Source organism: Triturus cristatus, chromosome 2_1 (assembly GCF_964204655.1).
Source record: "Triturus cristatus chromosome 2_1, aTriCri1.1, whole genome shotgun sequence".
Lineage (NCBI taxonomy): Eukaryota > Metazoa > Chordata > Amphibia > Caudata > Salamandridae > Triturus > Triturus cristatus.
Window position 1 is genome coordinate 131,174,766 of NC_140581.1, and position 20,572 is coordinate 131,195,337.

General features: G+C 43.3%; 1 protein-coding gene across 8 annotated transcripts in view; it reads right to left on the minus strand.

Annotated features, from left to right (window-relative positions):
• Positions 1 to 20,572, minus strand: part of CELF4 (CUGBP Elav-like family member 4) — a 1,309,605-nt gene that overhangs the window by 650,724 nt on the left and 638,309 nt on the right. For all 8 annotated transcript variants that reach the window (XM_085628957.1, XM_085629010.1, XM_085628985.1 and 5 more), the window contains exon 3: positions 6,026 to 6,074. In XM_085628957.1, coding sequence (XP_085485083.1) covers positions 6,026 to 6,074 — 49 coding nt within the window. The remainder of the gene's footprint in view (positions 1 to 6,025; positions 6,075 to 20,572) is intronic.

Sequence of the window (20,572 nt, forward strand, 5' to 3'; positions counted from 1 at the left end):
AATGGAATTTCCTCATCGAAAAGCACCAAAGACTTGGCTTCTTCAAAATAGTAACACTATTCTTCGTTCTGTGGTGCGCTAACAGCGCTAGGATGCCTCCGGGTAGCTGCGCGCTATATAAGTGCATATAAAAAAAGTTTTTTATTTTTAAAGAACACCACTTTCCGTGATAAACTCTTGGGGGCTGCTGGGGCTTTGTCCAGGCTTGGGAGACCTGGTTCATTCATTCAGAAGGGCTCTGGTAAAATCACAAGCTGGGGGGGGGGGGGGGAGGGCTTCAATAACAGGGCGGGCTCGTCCATCCACAGACTAGCAAGTCCCAGCCAGAGTTTGAGAGCTCCACAATAAAAATGGATGAGGCAAATCTACATAAAATTGTTTTTAGTACCGATAATTAACATATTTCTAAGTCATTCTGAAAAGATTATTGAATTTTACTACACAGAGGACCCACACTCCCAGCTCTATACAGCAATCTTTCTAATTCTGAGTTTTATGCTGTTCTTGGTGGGTCTAATTTAGGCCAGTCACTATTTCCAGTCCAGATCCATTCGATTGTATATTGTTTTCATTATTTAAAATCATTTCACCAGCTCAAAGCGTTCAAACACATCTTTACATTCTGTTATTGGCATCGACTTTTCTTTGAAACTCAAGTGCAAGGAGCTGGACTGACATTCATTTTAAGAAGAGAAGCTAAGATAGATTCAGTGCTTACATTCAACCTTTTAATATCAAAATGAATAAAGTAGCCGCGTGCTGGCAATAGTGTACATATTATATACATCACATCCTTCATGTAAAGTATAAAGCAATTCATCATTAGAGTATGACTCAGTGTTCTATCACTTATCTTCCTACTTGAAAGAATTTTAATATTAGCCAAAGAAGAAAGACACAAAAAATTGTGCTATCATTTTTCTCCTAGTACTTTTTCTAAATAATTGTATTCCTGCTTAACATTTACACTCAATATAAATAATTTCATAAACGTGTTTTAATGCTAATCCTAAATATTGAACAGCACACATTCAATATGTGGAAAATCGATCAATGTCTTACAGTTTTCCTACCCCAGGCTTACTGTTAGAACACATTATGACAGCAGGTTTTCAAACATCTACAAACTTTTCATTACCCTGCGACTTTGCTCCTCGAACTCTCCTATAAATGCAGAAACTCTCTACTCAAGTTGCTATTAATAATGGACAGTTTGAGTTTTAGGCGGATGGTATAATGGAGTTGGGGAAGTTTGACCAAAAGCAAAGAAAGAGACATGATTGTTATAAATTTAATGTATTGATTATTTTTAGGGAGTAGGATTTGTGCTTTATGATTGGGAAAGTCCTACGTCACTGTAAGTAAAACCTTATGAGCTTTTAAAACATGTTTTACTAACATTGAGCAATAACGAAAGCTTGTCACACTGCAGAACACCATCACCTCGATAGCTAAAATGACGTGGAATGTACGCAGTTCGCCTAGTATTGGTGTGTTTTTTTATTTTTACAATAGTACTGGAAATTGTAATTTTGCTAAGAAAACCATTTCGGCTGGGGACCCTCTGTCCATCTCACAATGGACCCACAAGCTTTACAGTAGGAAATGGAACACCAGAGAAACTTTAATTTCAAGATGTAGTTGATGTTATGTTATGTTATATGCATTTATTACGCGCACAGATACTCAAGAGTGTCCCGGCGCGAATCTATGGAAGTAGAATGCTCATCCTCAAACAAAAAGAAAGTTTTTCAGCTTTCCACCTCCGATCCTCTGTCGCTTAAAGCGAGGGACATGAACCAAATACAAAGACGCTGAGCGCAAAGCCTGCCCAGGTACATAGAAGGCAATCCGCTTCTGAAGATATAAGGGCCCGCTACCATGAAGTGCCCGATGGGCCAAAATCAGTAGCTTAAATTTAACTCTGGTGGCTACTGGTAGCCAGTGGTACAGAAGGAGCTGGCTCTGTACACTGTCCCTAGAGGACAGCCCAGATAACAATCTAGCAGCAGTATTTTGGACTATCTGCAGTTTCTTTAGCATATAGGCCGGAATACCGGAAAAGAGGGTATTAGCATAATCTAAACAAGACATAATCAGTGCACATATGAGTGTTTGTCTTGCAGCTATTGGCTAGGCCTTCTAGGCAGATTGTGTTTCACAGGGTGGAGGGGTGATACAGGTGTTGTAACAAACGTACTGTCTCTCAAATCCACCACTGCAGTGGCTGCAGGCATGAACAGATGCCACTTTTCAAATTCCATGTGTCGTACAGAGACAAGACCACAAGTCCCTATGGGAAGGCGGCTCTCACGTCTCTAGGTACAGCTGGAGGAAGGGTGTTCTTCATTAGTGACAGAGATGATATATCTGGACGACAGCTTGCCTCTGCTATTTTTGCACCAGCAATTTTCGGATTCATGGTTGAGTTCTCCACTTTGAAGTCAAGCTCACATATTATGGCCAACTTCTACCCTTTGCCGCTTTAGCGTTTGACCTCCCACACGCACTCACTTGAAGATGTTTGCAATGTCTCCCCTGGGTGATGGTCACTTTCTTGGGACTTGCCCTTGTATACCTCTGAGGCCCATGGGCTTGTTGCTCCATGGGAATTTGACTGTACCACAGATTTCATTTTATTGACAACTGAAGAGGCGCTAACCCCTCCCCCGCTTCACCGCCACGCGCGTCCTGTGCGCCCCTGATAAGAGCAGGGAGCAGGAAATTAGAGCCAGCTCATCATTAGGTTATCTAGGTCCCTGCCACAGATATTGGAATGATGCCTGCTCTGCCAGTCTCCAGACAGTCAGCGCCCCCGCCTGAAATCTGCAGTGATTGGCACCAGGACAGAAAGTGGCGGAAATGGGGGCGATGCTATCGTGTGTTGTTAATTAGTGTTGCCCAATTAGAAAAGGGAGAGCGGTTTCTGCATGCTGTGATGCGATCTGATGGTCGCTAAATGACAAAAATTAGCACCTGGTTATGGAAATGCGCCTGGCCTGGGGAACGGCAAAGATGTGTTTATTGAGTCATATTTGAAGCAAACAATTCAAGTTAATATAATTAGCCACAACCTTAATCACACCCCTAAAATGCCCTGGAACTGGAACTGACTCTAAAATATATATAAACGTAGCTTAGCAAACGGGTGAGGTACTGACAGCAAGGTTAAACAAGCATTGGCAAAGCCAATAGGCCTGGTAGCCTCACTATGTTGTTATGTATTTTTGTGCAAACATAGGCAATATGCAAAAAGCTTTCAGCAAAGATATAAAAAATATAAAAATAAAGGAGTGGCACAGCACCATAGAATCACCAGCTTTGCACTTCTTTTCAGGTAGTTGTGCACATGTGATCAGGAAAATCCCACCACTCGCAGTACAAGTCGGTCAATGGGTGAAGCCGTCTGTCTGGCCCATTGCTCCATGCTGGATGTAGTGGTGGGCAGAAACAACATATGAATGGTGCTTGAACAGAACAATGGCTGTAAGAGGCTGACCAAAAAGCTATGAATGTATAGAAATAAATATGTATTTTACCATGATTTGTTGGGGAAACACAAGGCTGGTATGCAATTTAATGCTGCCCTTAGGCCAGATCTAAAAAGGCATGGGTCATGAACAAGGAAATGAGATTAGAGTAAGGCAACAGCAGAGATGTATATTCACGGTGAGCTTCAAAAACTCATCTAAACACTAATGTGATGGAGTAAAAAGAGTTATGTTTAAGAAGAGGGATTGAAACTTTTCCCGAGAACCGTCAGAGCAGGGAGGCCGCTGTTGAACATACAGATTTTATCGTTGAACCATATGCATTGAATCGTTTGGTTCAGCCTGCTGCCAAAAGTTCCAGTATATCAAATGCAAATTTATAAGCGTGCTGGAAAACTGAAAACCAAAAACTAAAACAACATTTCTTTATATAATAGAATTCTTAAACGTAAGAAAGTTTATATCAAACCCCCACACCAGAACAAGACGGTGGCTCTGATGGAGATAAAAACAGAACTAATCCAATGAGAGAGGCCCTCTCAAGGAAACATTACCTGTGGCAAGATTATTAAACTCTACTGATTATGTAATTTATCAAACATAATCCACCTAATATAAAGATTTTTTGAACATTTTTGTCCTGAAGAAGGTGATAGTATTGAATCAACACCGAAACTCTGCGTCGACTTTTTAATATTTTTTAATTCTATGTGCTATAACAAGATTGTAACCTGTATTGGGAGGCATACTATTAATGACATTAGATTGACTATGTCATGTATTTCTGTTTTTATCTCTAATTTTTAATAAACCTTTTCCAATTTAACCCGTGTGTCCAAATAGAAGTATACTGTGAGGGATTGTTGTTACTGTGGTATAGTGAAAATGATATGATCCTAGGGTAAGGATACAGCCTATGTAGTTAAAGAGGTTGAAAGATGATTTGTTAACACTTCCATAATACACTTGGCCTGTGTGAGGTATTTTGTCCTGTTAGACATTAAGATACAGGGACTTCTTTGTGTTTTTTCTTCTAAGAAGAGGGTTCAACAGGTCCTGCGACAGCCTTCCCTCAAGGCGCGCAGGCGAGCGGTTAGGGCACATTTGTTCACCTACAGATTGAACACAGAAATGCCTTAAACAATAGTTTTACTGGTATTTTTACCCCACGTTGTACATTTTCCAGTGCTGGCATTCCCATCTTCCTTAATAGTCACGTTCACCATCACTCTGTGGTACAAGCCTGTGCCATCATTCACTTGTGCAAGAGCAGGGTTTAATAATAGGTGATGCAACAAGCATTGGCTGTGATACAGTAATCTGGCTTGTAAGAGGTTGTCTGCCACTAGAGCCCCCCACACACATCTCCTCTTCTTACTGCACATGAGACTTTGTCCAGCGCCACGAAGCACCAATGCAGGGCTTTACAGGCGGCTGTCGCCGGGTGCATGGATCTTACGCCAATCTAATATACATTACAACTCTTTTTGTGAGAACAGATTTCGAAAACACAGAATGTGACCACAATCGACCATCAAAATATGTGACATGCATAAACATGTCTCTACAAACATGTCCATTGCGCATCAATACTCCCTGACAACCCCTGCCCCTGAAGATGTTAGGGCTGGAGTTAGATTATTACAATGACCTACGCCTGAAATAGCTGTGAAGAGAGTCTGGCTGCACTCGGGAACCGAAATCAGGTCGAAATGCGTGTAGAAAGGTATTTATTAATGTTCGAGGTTTTGACAGTCTACATTAGGGAGCAGTTCTGCTTTTCAACAGGTCTGTTAGAATACTCAGCTGTATGTTTTACCTGCTACGAATAAACACAAACAATTGACACATCCATGTGCTTACAGATGTCCTCAAAATCTAAGTGGAAAGAGGTCCCATTGAACCTCCCAGTACCTGGGGTATTATGTGGGTAGCAAGTAAGTACTTGTAATGCATAAACGGCATGCGCAGGCGTTAGCGACACCAACTGAGAGGGATATTCATTTTCAAAGGAACACTAGGCATTACACCGAAATTGACTAAGAGAGACCAGTGTTAATATCCCTCCACTGTGAGACCCTCTGTAGGGGAGGTATAAAGATTCTGGGGAGAGACCTTTGTAAGGGTCATCCTCTTACTCAGACAGTGATCCCAATGCAAAAAAGGCGCCAGCCCCTCTGACCACATTTCATCTTCTCTACCATCTTCATCAACAACGCTCCGCGTAAGTATGACACACATACCCGACTCTCTTTCCGAAGCCGTCATTCCGCAAGTTATCTCCCTAATAAGGCAGTGGCTCGCTTGCCGGGCCAAACTCTGAATTTTCTGCCTTTTGGAAATCGAATAATAATTGAATATTAGGCAAAGGGCAGGAGAGGAGAGAGAATTGGATGAGGACAAGCAGAGCAGCATAGGGAATTTCTTTGGCAACCATTATCGGGCTAATTGATACGCGCAGCGCCTGGTGCGGTTCACAAAAATACACATGCGCAGTACACAGAAGTAAGGGATAGAATGTATTAGGCAACTACCTCCTCTGCTCTCGCTGTCCGCCGGCTTCACCTGGATCGGTCTGTTCATCTGAAAGGAAAAACAAGAAAGAGTATTTGAGTCTTGGCCACCCAATACCCGGCAAAGCTAGATTTGTCAAGGTGGTTACGGTAGACATTGATTTACAAGTATCATATTCAATGGAATGACTTGTAGCCCCTTCTTCCATGATTGCTTCACATCAGATCATGGACATTCTGCACGCATCATACCTAGGTTTTTAAAATTTTAGATTTAAATATCAGATAAAAAAAGTATATTAAATATTCAGTTAAATAACTTAATTTGCCAAAGTATCAGCCATTAGACATCTTGTTTCCATAATTGTGTTTTAGTATTTATTTTCATTTCATCTCACGTATATTTCAAAACTTCCAGGATTTCCCACACATGGCAAACCTCATGGAGCAATGACTAACAAATTTCAGGAATATTTCAGAAATCATGCCAAAATTTTACAGAACTACCTTTGGAGTGTTTCGCAATGCATCATGAATGTCAGAAGCACCAGAAACATAAACTTCGGCTCGCGGCTTGCCACGCTTTACCATTTTGTACAAAGGCAGAATTTTACTTTTATTTTTGTAGTTATTCCCAGAAAGCAACATTAAAGGACCCCGCCCATGCCGGATTACTGCCGCAATACAATGGGGGAGGGGAAAGATGGAAGCGAGTGGCACGGGTTAATACTGCTTCTATCCCTGGCACGCTCTTTGTCCACCTCTATTTACTACTACAAGTGATGCCGTACGGCAGGGTTCTCCAAAGTCGGTCCTGGAGGGCCGGATCCATGCCAGATTTTTTGCATATCCCCATTTAGATAAATGTAGTTATCTTAAAATCTAGCATGGAACCTTTGCTCTAGGACTGACTTTGGAGAACCCTGCAGTAGAGGATGCCCTGCTCTATTGGCAATGCCAGTTGCCAGAGCTCTCCACATGGGCGGCAGTGGCCACTTGAGTAGCAGTGCGGGATGTCTTCTGCGTAACAGGGAAGCTTAACAACCTATTTTTTTTTCTATTTTGTGTCAAAATAAGGCAGGTGGAGTGATTGGTAATGCATTACTGTGAGGTCCTAGGAGCACCTAGGGAAGTTGACAACACATGCTATTGTTTTTCTGTTAGCGGAAGTGATGGCGAGGTGGAGAGCACATTGTGCTCTGAGATTATCTCACAGAGAATTTGTTAACATCCCTCGTGTGTCATCCAAACGCATTCTTCTATGTCTGTTCATCTCATCTGTTTAGGGGCTGAAACACACAGGCAAATGCAGTGCTTAATTTGTAAAATAATAAGCACTGGTGCTCAAAGTTGTCCTCAGAAGCCGGAAACTGGTGCTGATGAGTGTCGGGATTGCCGAACATCAAAGATGCATAGTCTCAATTCCACCTCACGCCTCTTTCCTCAGCCACCACACACTCCTTACCTCTACCTCACCCTTACAGGTTGCTTTCGAATCCTTGTTGCTCCCTTTATGACTGTTTTTATTCTTACTCTTTCTTTTTCCTTTCAAGTTCTTCTCTCTCCAGAAATGAGTGGGCTCCACCTGCAACCACCGGCTCAGATTAAGCACAGAGCAGAGCCTCCTGGTCATATGAGGACCCGGAGGGAGGGAGGACTTTAATCCGACCCCGAGTCTTGATCTCAAGCACAAGAGATTTGGAAAAGTTTTGAAAACAGAGCTACTCAGCCTCGCCATCTGAAGCATCTCAGCCTCGCAGACTGGACTTTCCCCTCTCCATTACCCTTTTAAGTGTGTTTCTGTCACCGAAAAGCGACAGACAGCATTTTACAAGAGCTCTAAATAAATGAATGAAACATAAATACATGAATGAATAATTAAGTACTGCATAAAAAAGTAAATAAATACGCCCCTCATTTTAATAGTGTAATAGAGCAGCCAGAGAGATTGATACAACGCAATAAACTGCTCCTTTCTGTAGGCGGGCGCACAGGAAAGCAGGTCTCATATCTTGTTCAACTCCACAGAGGTACGTCGCCACCAGGTATGGCCTATTTTACTATTATTAAGAGAGCGCACAACGAGTCTGAGCGCATCTCCATTTATATGCAAGCACGCAAAGAGGTTGCTAACAGCTCACTCTCTCTATATGAAAGTACGGTAAGAGGTTGGTAGCATCTCACTTTATGAGAGAGCAGATAAAGAGGCTGCTAACAGCTCACTCTCTATATGAAAGTACAGTAAGAGGTTGGTAACATCTCACTTTATGAGAGAGCAGATAAAGAGGCTGCTAACAGCTCACTCTCTCTATATAAAAAGAACAGTAAGAGGTTGGTAACATCTCACTTCCCTTATAAGAGCACTTAAAGAGGTTGGTGAAATACCACTTCTTTTATAACAGCACACGGAGCGGGTGGTAACAGCTATACAAGAGCACACAATGAGATTGGTAATAGCTCACTTTCTTTAAGACAGCACACAATGTGGTTGGTAGCAGATTATTTTCTTCGTAATAGACCACGCAATGAGGTTGGTAACATCTCAATTTCTCAATAATAGAGTACACACAGAGGTTGGTAACACCCCACTTTCTTTGTAAGAGGGTACACATAGAGGTTGGTAACATCCCACTTTCTTTGTATGAGATTACACACAGAGGATGGTAACACTTCACTTTCTTTGTAAGAGGTTACACTACACACAGAGATTGGTAACATCCCACTTTCTTTGTAAGAGGTTACACACAGAGCTTGGTAACACTTCACTGTCTTTGTAAGAGTTTTCACACAGAGGATGGTAACACTTCACTTTCTTTGTAAGAGGTTACACTTAGAGGTTGGTAACACCCCACTTTCTTTGTAAGAGATCACACACAGAGGTTGGTAACACTTCACTTTCTTTGTAAGAGGTTACACACAGAGGTTGGTAACACCCCACTTTCTTTGTAAGAGATCACACACAGAGGTTGGTAACACTTCACTTTCTTTGTAAGAGGTTACACACAGAGGTTGGTAACACCCCACTTTCTTTGTAAGAGATCACACACAGAGGTTGGTAACACTTCACTTTCTTTGTAAGAGGTTACACACAGAGGTTGGTAACACCCCACTTTCTTTGTAAGAGGTTACACTTAGAGATTGGTAACACCCCACTTTCTTTGTAAGAGATCACACACAGAGGTTGGTAACACTTCACTTTCTTTGTAAGAGGTTACACACAGAGGTTGGTAACACCCCACTTTCTTTGGAAGAGGTTACACTTAGAGGTTGGTAACACCCCACTTTCTTTGTAAGAGAGTACACAAGGAGGTTGGTAACACTTCACTTTCTTTGTAAGAGGTTACACACAGAGGTTGGCAACAACCCGCTTTCTTTGTAAGAGGTTACACACAGAGGTTGGTAACACCCCACTTTCTTTGTAAGAGGGTACACACAGAGGTTGGTAACACCCCCCTTTAGGGTACACACAGAGGTTCGTAACACCCCCTTTCTTTGTAAGAGATCACACACAGAGGTTGGTAACACACCCCTTTCTTTGTAAGAGGTTACACACAGAGGTTGGTAACACCCCACTTTCTTTGTAAGAGGTTACACGCAGAAGTTGGTAACACCCCACTTTCTTTGTAAGAGGGTACACGCAGAGGTTGCTAACACTCCCTTTAGGGTACACACAGAGGTTGGTAACCCCCCACTTTCTTTGTAAGAGGGTACACACAGAGGTTGGTAACACTTCACTTTCTTTGTAAGAGGGTACACACAGAGGTTGGTAATACCCCGCTTTCTTTGTAACAGGGTACACACAGAGGTTGGTGACACTCCCTTTATGGTTCACACAGAGGTTGGTAACACCCCCTTTCTTTGTAAGAGATCACATACCGAGGTTGGTAACACCCCCCTTTCTCTGTAAGAGGGTACACACAAAGGTTGGTTAGAACCCCCTTTCTCGCAGGAGAGGGCACAGGGAGGTTGGTAACATGTTTTGTCTGCGCTCTGTAGAAAAGCGCACAGGGAGGATGTAAACACGTCTCACTCTTGATGAGTCGGAGAGCGCGTGCAGGGATGTGGGGAGCGCGTTCTTCTCTCTACATCTCTCCATGGATGCTTCTGAAGGCATGAAGCGTCACGTGGCCCCCACGCGCTGCCACGCTCATTGAAACGTGCTTCTGCCTGCTTCGAAGCATGGATTTTACTGCATGCCTCGAAAGATGAGCCATCGCACGTCCCTGCCTGCCCCGGGGACTGAAACAAAGCGCCGCCCTTATCTCCTGTCTCTTCGCTGCCGATTTCGTATGACTTCTAAATTAACCCGACGGCAGGATTTAGCATAATATCGCCTGTGCTCTCGCCCGTATCTGGGGCTTTAGGACGTACGACGGTTCCTTTTAAGGAGAGTGAAGGGAGCTGCCGGACCTCGACACAGCAGGGACGCCAGCCACCTTCAGGCCACGGTTTGGACGAGGCGAGGAAAGAGAAGCCGCTGGTGCAATACGACAGATTGAGCACTAGGGGGCAGGCTATCACGCATCCAGCATCCAAAGACATAATTCTCAGCAGCATCGAACAGCAAGAGAAGCTGTCTCAGTGGAGTGAGGTCGAGAGAGCAGTAAATGCTGTTGCGAGAGTTTGTGTTGATCGGGACAGTAATCGACAAACATTGGAAATGACCTGGGCTCGTTGTTAATAATACAAAGAATTATTTTACGGAGAGACAAAAACGGAAGTTCACAAAAAAATGTACGTCCTATGAACCGGAACGGGCTGTACTAGGGGTATGCTCTATAAAAAAAATAATTACAAAAAAAAAGTAAAATGCATTCCTGAATATTCAGCATCTGTTCAGCGTAAATTCGCAATTATTTAGAATTTCATGCACACCTTTCACAAGTATTGTAAAGCTGCAACAATCGTAATTTCCCTGGAGAGGCTCTCTATTTTGTGAATTTAAGCTTTCTCAAATAAAAATAGTATTTTCACAAGAGTAAAGGTAATACATATGCATTTACTCTGTCATAAATATTTTAGAAAAGTGTATTTCAGTTTTAAATGATTCGCTTTTTTTTCTCCACGGAGCACATGATCTTCCATGCAGCAAATCTCTTTCTGTGCACCCCCCTCCCTGTTTGTGGGTGCTCGTTTCCCTGCCCCACCCCGGAACTAGATCTTCTCTAGTTTCTTACATGAGTAAACCTGCAACTGTCCCGTTTCTCACTATCTGCCTCTCTAATACTTGTGACCGGGAGTGCCTTCAAACTTGAAAGTTGGGGGATGTTATAGTTTCAAGGCATCTCTCTCCTGGAATGCCTATTCCCACCTCCAGAATGAGCACATATAAAATTACTTCATAATGACGTAATTTTACTGGTTGCACTGTTACTGTTAAGTAGTCCCACTCGTCTACACAGAAATGCAGAGATGTTCAGCTTAATAAAGGATTGACATGCAGGAATTGGGGTTTCTGTGTTCATTCCCACATGCAGTTCCCCATTTTTAGCTAGAATTTCACCCAGGCATTTCAACTGCAGTCAGGGCTTTAAGTGGGCCGGGTCTCACCGGTGCTGAGCCCCGGCAGTTTCTTAAAGGGGGCCTCGAAATGGGTCTCTATCGGGCTCTGTTTTGTTGCCTGGCATAGGCTGTCTGTTTTTTTTTCCGGACTGCAATGACAGCTGGAACATCGATGTGCACATGCTCACACTGCTCACTTCTCACTAGTGGAGAAGTTACGTCAAGAGCATGACGTCATGCCAGGTGAGCGTTGTAGAGTAAGGGAAAACCTTTAAAGAGAGCCATTTTCTCTCTGGATTTCCCTTCTCTTTTTGAAACTCAGGAGCAGCAACATTGTTGTGGTGTCACCATGCCTTTAAGTGGAAGCTTTTTAAATATTATATACAAGCCATAGTTGCTGCTTATTTATCTTATGCAACTAACAACCAGTGACAAAGCCAATAGTCCTGACTTGTTGTAGGTATGATGTTACTTGTTGTATCATATATCTGGATGCAATGACAGAAACAGAAAAGTACAAGTTGGGGGCACACTGTGCTAAGCACGGATTTTTAGCTTACGTGTTTTTAAGCCATGCCCTTAATTACATCGGCCACGCCCCTTTGAGAGACCCCGCAGTTTTTTCATCCCACTTAAAGCCCTGCCTGCATTAATTTTCAGGTATTAAAGGGCCCACGTGTGGTGGTGCTGTGATAGCACATTTCCACTCATTGCGCTTCTGAAATCCTTATTCTTATGGGCTCTTTTGAGTCCTGGGGGCTTAGCACTCCCCAGGGGAGGGGCTAAATGAGGAGAACCCATTTGCTACAGCTGGTAACTAGGGATGTGAAAAACGTATGCAATATGATTAAATTACATATAATGACGTAAAATGCCAATCCACCATTAAACGGTATATTTTAGCACGAAATGCATGCTCACACCAATTTTTGATGTGGGGACATATTTTGCGCTAAAAACAGTAGTGCAAAAAAAGCACCATGGAAAACAGCTGCTCACGTTCTGTTGTTCATGTGCAGTTGTGGTAAATTTTGAATTGCACATTTGTAGTACATTTTTACAGTGTATGACGCATAATTGTATGACATGGTGTTATGGCGTAATTTGAGGAATATCAAGTAACATGCACATCATGAAATTACGCACATTATGCTGGCAAAATTGGAATTTCGCCCAGGACTTCTGGTAACTACCGTTACTAGCCAAATAGAGATTACTCAAACGGGGACTGACTCAAAATTGACCCCTTATATGAAGTGGAGACTTAGAGGAACCTCTAGGATTCCAAACTAAAATGTTTGAGTACCCGTGCACTTGCACAGAGAGAGCCCCCACCCTTGAGCCGCCTTGCTAGATTTTCAGTACAGTATTTCTATGGTGAAGTCTTACATTTGCAGCCTGAACCCTCACCTGTGCAGAAAGATGAAAGACCGAGTAGACCCGCGCAGGATTTTAACTTGTGAACTGTGGGTTACACACACAGAATCTGCTGTGGATTTGTTAGAAGTGGGGAAAGGTAGAGCTTTCCAACACTAGATGGACACCATTGGTGACTCTCTGACATAAATTAAGAAAGAAAAACGCGACATCTAAATTTATGAGATGCAGGCCTATGTTGAGAGTTGGGGGCATGAATCCCCCTCCTTACGTTGCGGCACCTAGAACTGCTGACTTTTTTCTGCAGAGTCCTCGTGGCCCTGTCTAGGTTTTACGGCATGACAGGTATGGTATACTGTACTACCACATTAGAAGATATCAACTACCTTTTTATGAGGTACAGAAATAAAACAGCTCTGTGCTCATGGGGTCTGACCTTAACAAATCACCGCCACTGCCTCCCCGGAGTCCTTCCCTGGTGACTTATTGCTGCTCGTCTTGCGGCACTTATGAGATATATCCATACATTACACCACGCGTATACTTAACCATCCATCCCGCTTCCCACCAATCCATCCCCCTAGCGTCTCCAGCCGGCAGCCTCCGATAAGCCTGGAGCGTAGAGTTCATCGCGGGTTCACCTAAAACATGTGCACCTAGGCACTTTTCAATACTTCCGCGAACTCTGCATTTTTCCCACCTGAAGGATGACTAGCAGCAGAATTTGGGACGGTCCCAAATGTAATAGTCATCAATTTTGATGAGGGCAGAAAACATGAAAGTTGCACAATTAATGCAGCAAGAAAACACTGCTTTCCCCACCTCCACATTAATGCACCTGGTGATCTAATTCACAATATAGGACTTAAATTTATATGAGGTTTAACTTCTAGCAGATGTTAATGTGTTAGATCCTAGGTGAGCAAACATCCATGGGCTGGAATCCCCTCTCGTGACTTTCATCACCTGCAGTTGCCTCATGGGTAATTTCCCTGCCTCCCCTAAAGATGTGATGCGTGGTTGCATCTTCGCCTCCCTGTGCTCTCCAGCTCACAGCCCTGCATACCAAACACAGCAGTCAGCTCCATTCTTTGGCTATCTCCACCCTAACTCACAAAGACCTTTTTATTGTACATTTTCAGTAAAGAAATGTGCCAGTCTCTATAGATGGCAAGTTCAGTGACATTCATTGCTAAAACCTTAGGCACAGAATGTCCATACATATTGGCCAATGTGCCCTCTGGGAGAGGCAGTACTACCAGGGATTCAGTGCTTAATTTAAGCCAGTGGTTTCCAGTGCTCACCACCGGCACTTAATTGTCAATACTAGTACTTATGACAGTCTGCCACATGGTGGTGCTCTCTGTTTAATTTAGAGATAAGCATAACAACAGTTGTTCATTAATTCAATATACATTAGAAACAGGGCTTCAAGTGGGCCGGGTCTCACCGGTACTGAGCACCAGCAGTTTTTTAAAGGGGGCCTCGAAACGGGTCTCTAGCAGGCTCTGTTTTGTACCCTGGCACAGGCGGTCCGTTTTTTTCCGGACTGCAGTGCTCACTTCACACTAGTGGAGAAGTTACGGCATGACGTCATGCCAGGTGAGCGTTGTAGGGGAAGGGAAATTTTCTCTCTGGATTTCCATTCTCTTTTTAAAACTCAGGAGCAGCAACATCGTTGTGGTGTCACAAGGGCTTTAAGTGGAAGCTTTTTTAATATTATATACAAGCCATAGTTTCTGCTTATTTATCTTTTGCAACTAACAACCATTGACAACGCCAATAGTCCTGGCTTGTTGTAGGTATGATGTTACTTGTTGTGTCATAAATCTAGAAGCAATGACAGAAACAGCAAAATACAAGTCAAACGGTACACTTTGCTAAGCACAGATTTTTAGTTCACGTGTTTTTAAGCCATGCCCTTAATTACATTGTCCTCGCCCCTTTGAGAGACCCCCCAGTTTTTTCATCCCACTCAAAGCCCTGATTAGAACTGACTAATACCTGTCACGTAAGCCATTCTTATGCTTGGAGGATTTGGAATAGTATGAAATGTCACTCTTGCAGGAGTGTGATGTTTAGCAGCTGTGTTGGTACCATCATTGGCAGCTCTGGCAGTAGTAATGGGTGGTGCAATCTGACGAGGGTGCTGGCACCTATTTTTTTTACAAATTAAGCAGCACTGCAGGGATTAATTAAAGGTTTAGAGGGCCTCCTGTGATAATGCATCTACAATCCCTCACTAATATTCCATCACTGATATACACCGACTCTATGTATGTGTTGCTGTGCTCCACCAACTTTCATCTTCCACTAAGCGTCAAATGGAGAGGAACGGACATGGGCACATCTGTGGCTCCACTAACCGTTCCTCTCCTTCCGCATGCACCACTGACCAGTGTGACAGAGTGTGCTGCAAAGGGACGATGCGCAAGTGAGATCCAGCGAGGGGGGAAGAGGACCATGAGAGAGCCGTGGATACAGAATATGATGGGACAAACAGGAAGCTGAGAAGTGGCCAGGGAGAAAGTCTAATAATAAAGAAGAAAACATTTCATTCAGAAAGACAGTACGTGAATGTGTGTAAATGGAAAGATTGAAAGAGGAACAGAGATAATAAAAACAAGAAAGACAGATGGGGTAAAAGGAATGAGAAGGGATAGAAAATATGAAAGGTATAGAAGAGACATTAATAGAGGAATCGATTGATGAAAACGATGAAATGGACAATACAGAGTGAGGGGACTATGATGGGAGTGAGAGAGAGGGTGTAAGAAGACACAGAGTCGGAGAGAGAGGAAACATAATGAAAGGCCTTAGTTGCTTTTGCAATGTTTGTGATAACACTGTGCTGAAATACCATGTTTTAACTCGAGGAGTGATTCACTCATGGCACTTCACTTGGGGTGGACAGCAATCCCGAGCACCTCCAGCGTTCTCAGCATATGACATCAGCATTTATTATAACTTTATTTAATTATAAAGAGACTAATCATAAAAGTTGAAATACACCTATTTCACTGAACATCAGAAATTATTGTCAAACATGTGCTAGAAGAATGTGGGTTACAACCTGCTGGAAGTGAAGTGCGCTGCAGACAGAGGGATAGCCATTGAGATGCCACATTGGATTATTCACCTGGCTCTAAGATCTTTGTGCAATATGTAAGATTTTTATTATTAAATCTTGGGAGGAGTTGATAAGCCTTTTGTCCTTTCTTGATAAATAAATTACCATTGAGCCGGGTCTGGTGGCTCAGTGGACTAATGCATCCACTGTAAGGGGCTTTGTTTGACCTCATGGTCACAGGTTCAAATTCCAGCAGGTCCACTCAGCCTTTCATCCTTACGAGGTTGGTAAAATGAGTACCATTGAGTTGGGTAACAATAAACATCTGATATTCAGCACCAAGATACCTGTTGTGGTGAATGTGTGCTTTACAAATACACGTTATGTTAATAGTTATATCTGCTATTTCCAATGCTGCCAACACTTTAGACCATGGCAACAATCTTAAGAAAAAAATCAAGTAGTCATTTTTTAATATAGTCTGTTAAATTCTTGAACAAAAAACAAGACTGGAGATGAAACCAGCTCTTTCTCTATGGGTGGCAGCCTGCCTCTGAGGTTTATTCATTCTGTTCACGGAGCAGCCTATGAGGCGATGAAAGGGTTCTGAAAAGGGTCATCTTTCTGTACTCAGTCTGCTGTGCCAATCAGCCTGGAGACCGCCCAATCTACTCTGGCTGACGCCAGCCTCTCCTGATCTTGGAAATGCAGGTGTATGTTTGCAGCGCTGCCCAGCATCACCCACATCTGCCTGTCTCAATCAGAACCGAAGCATCGCAAACATCCATCTCAAGCTCTCTGTTAACCTGCACCCCAACATCACTCATAACATCATTCCATATAGCTGCTGGTACCCGCATCCCACAACAAGATCTCTCATATCCCACAGGCTTCAACAAGATCTTACACAACTTCAGGCACCATCATCTCCCACAACAAGATCTCTTATAGACTGCAGGCCGCAGCATCACCTCCTAACAGATCTCTCACAGACTGCAACTTTACTCACCACAAGATCTGCACAACCTCATCCACACCAAGATCTCTCATAGTCCACAGGTCCCAACATTACTCACAACAAGATCTTACACAACCTCATCCACACCAAGATCTCTCATAGTCCACAGGTCCCAACATTACTCACAACAAGATCTTACACAACCTCATCCACACCAAGATCTCTCATAGTCCACAGGCCCCAACATTACTCACAACAAGATCTACACACCAAGATCTCTCATATCCCACAGGCTTCAACTAGATCTTACACACCTTCAGGCACCATCATCTCCCACAACAAGATCTCTCATAGACTACAGATCCCATCATTACTCACAACAAGATCTTACACAACAAGATCTCTCATAGTCCACAGGCCCGAACATTACTCACAACAAGATCAACACACCAAGATCGCTCATAGTCCACAGGCTTCAACAGGATCTTACACTACTTCAGGCACCATCATCTCCCACAACAAGATCTCCTATAGACTGCAGGCCGCAGCATCACCTCCAAACAGATCTCTCACAGACTGCAACATTACTCACAACAAGATCTCTCGTAGTCCACAGGCCCCAACATTACTCACAACAAGATCTGACACAACCTTCTGGCACCGTCATCATCCACAACAAGATCTCTCACAGTCTACGGTTGCAGCATCACCCATAACAAGATCTAACACGACCTACCGGCTGCAACATCACCCGCAACCAGATCTCTTACAGACTACAACATCACCCACATCCAGATCTCTCATAGCTGGCAGGCCACACCATCATAGAACAAAATCTCATACAAACTGCAGGATTCATCATGACCCATGGCCGTACGACATATTACATGCCTGTCCCACCATAACCCACGACAAGGTCCCTTGTAAGGCCTCACTATCACCCACAACAAGATCTCATATAACATGCAGGGCCCAACGAAACCCACAGCAAGATCTCATATGACACATGGGCCTCAACATCCCTGACAAAACGATCTGCCACAGACCGCAGGCCCAAAGATTCAACCAAAGATCCCATGAAGCCCATAGGCCTGACGACGGACAAAAGATTTTATGCGGCCAACAGGGTCCACCAATACCCACCATCACTGACAACTAGACCGCTCACATGCTACAGGCCCGACCACCACCCACAACAGGATCGCGTGTCGCTTGCAGGCCTGGCTGGCACACATAACACGATTTTGTGAAGCCAGCAGGCCCTCTCAGTACCTCCCATCACCCACAGCACAGTATCCTGCTGCTTGGTGAACCCACCATCATGAGAACAATTAGCTTTCGCAGTCTCTCACACCCGTCACCCATGAGGCACGCTCTCTCTGAAGACTGCCGTCTTTTCAGGCCCTTTTCCCTCCGCCTAACTGTCAAAACATTGGCTTTTTTAAAACCTATTTAGCGTCGGCACGTACTGGTGCATTAAACAAGACATGCCATTAATTTCTCCATCATCATAACTTAAGCTGGGGACATACCCTTTAAATATTCATTCAGCTATGAAAACTGGGCATTAAAATTTTAATAATGTCAAGCTCATTTGAACTGGGTTCCTGTGGGACTATTATGTTACAATTAGAATAAATATGATGATTGATTCGGAGGGAATGAATCACTTGTCCATACCTGGTACTGGATCATGTACAGGCGGCATTGTTGCCAGGGAGATGCCAGGCTTCCTTGAGCCGCCCTCATCCTGAGTCTGAGCCAATCAGACGATGCCTCAGAACCAGCCTCTTGGTGTCAGAGGGAGGATGGCTCAAGGAGTGAGACACAGAGAGAATGGAAACAAGACCAGGCAATGTGCCACAATTTAGGGGGCATCAAAGATCGCAAAGTGCAATGTAGGCAGATGCAGGTGTGATCTTGAGCAGCGGAGGTCTTGACTTCACTTCAAGAGTTAATGCACTGTATTTTTTTGCTTTCTTAACACACTTTATTTGTTAACTGCAAGAAGAGTTTAGCTTTTGTGATATGGTGTAGCGTTTATTTTGCTTCGACCTGTTTTTCCTTTACATCACGTTGTAGTCTTGTACTGCTGGATAAAAAGACAATTTGGGATTGTATGACGTTAGCCATCTCTACCGGTCTTTGGGATCTCTGCAGCATGAGGATTGACCCACTGAGCTGTATCACCCACTCCTGCACGCTGGGTCCACTACTTTGGTTTTTGATCCTGACTCAACCCCACCTGCCCCCACGCCCACTTGGAAAAAAAAATCAGGATTAAAAAGAACATTAAATTGAGTAATACAAACCACAGGGGCTTAAACACCAATCATTTCTTCCGGATGGCTGACATATTGATTGGTGAGAGGGCATAGACGTGCCAGCCTCTCTTCATGTATGTCTTATTAAGATGGAGGACAGTGTATCCGAGCGCATCACGCGAGCGCAGGTGTCACTGTCACCCAGAGGGACCCATTGTACCAACCTTAGCAGGATGAAGGGCGGGTCTGGTCCAGCAGCTTTCAAACCTCCATTATTATTATTGCTGTTATTCCTATTTTTTTTAATTATTATTACTGTACACCACCTTAGCATCTAATTGTGGTAAGCTAGTACTATTAATGGTTTATGATAGTATAATAATAATATTAAAACTGCTAATAGTATACATATAATAGTATTAAAATTATTAATAATTGTAACACTAATACTACTACAAACAGCCATCATCTTCTTCATCATCGTCACCATCATCACCTATAGTATTACGTCACCAGAATGAGCAGTTGTGTCGCTGACGACTGTTGACTTAAGTAGATTTTGCTATTTTTCTCCACTAATAAAAGCTGGGTGCAGATCTCTGCTGATGGGTCGATAGACTGGGGCTGCAAAACATCTTTATAAACCATAGTAATAAAAAAACACCGGCACCCGAATAAACAAACATTGAGGTGAGTGGATACAAAAGACACACAAGTAGGAATAGCAGATGGATTTACTATTGTGAGTCACACAAAGCATTATCCAGAGCAGTGGGAAGAGCGGGTAAGTGCCTAAAAAGATTAAAAGGCATATATATATATATATACCACCATGCCGAAGCGTGTGCTTTTCTGAATAAAGAAAGAAATCACGCACCAACCTGGAGTCCGTGTCCCTATCTTTGCCTCGAGTGTAGAGCAAGTTGTGGGAACTCTGGTGTACTATGTATATATATATATATATATATATATATATATATATATATATATATATATTACCTACTGGCGGTCGCCAGTAGGTAGTTATAGTTAGGACCACGTTTCCATAGGAAAACCTCAACATTCTATTTTGAATAACTTTGGCGCCGGTCGACGAATCCTCGCGAATTTCTCAAAATAGGTGGGGCGCTACGCTCCGCTCCTACCCTGAAAGTCTCGGGGGGATTCGTCAAGCGGGGGCTGAGATAAAAGGGGGGTCCCAAAACGCGTTTTTCCCATGCATTTTTCCATAGGACCTTTAGAACGAGCTACAGTCCGAACGGCTGAACAGAATTACTAGAAATTTGGCAGAGAGGTAGTCCCTAGGTCAAGGAAGTGCCTTTTGTAGGTTTGGTGTAAATCTGTTCAGTAGATTCTGAGAAAATAGCCTTTAAATCAATATATATATCTGAGCCCGC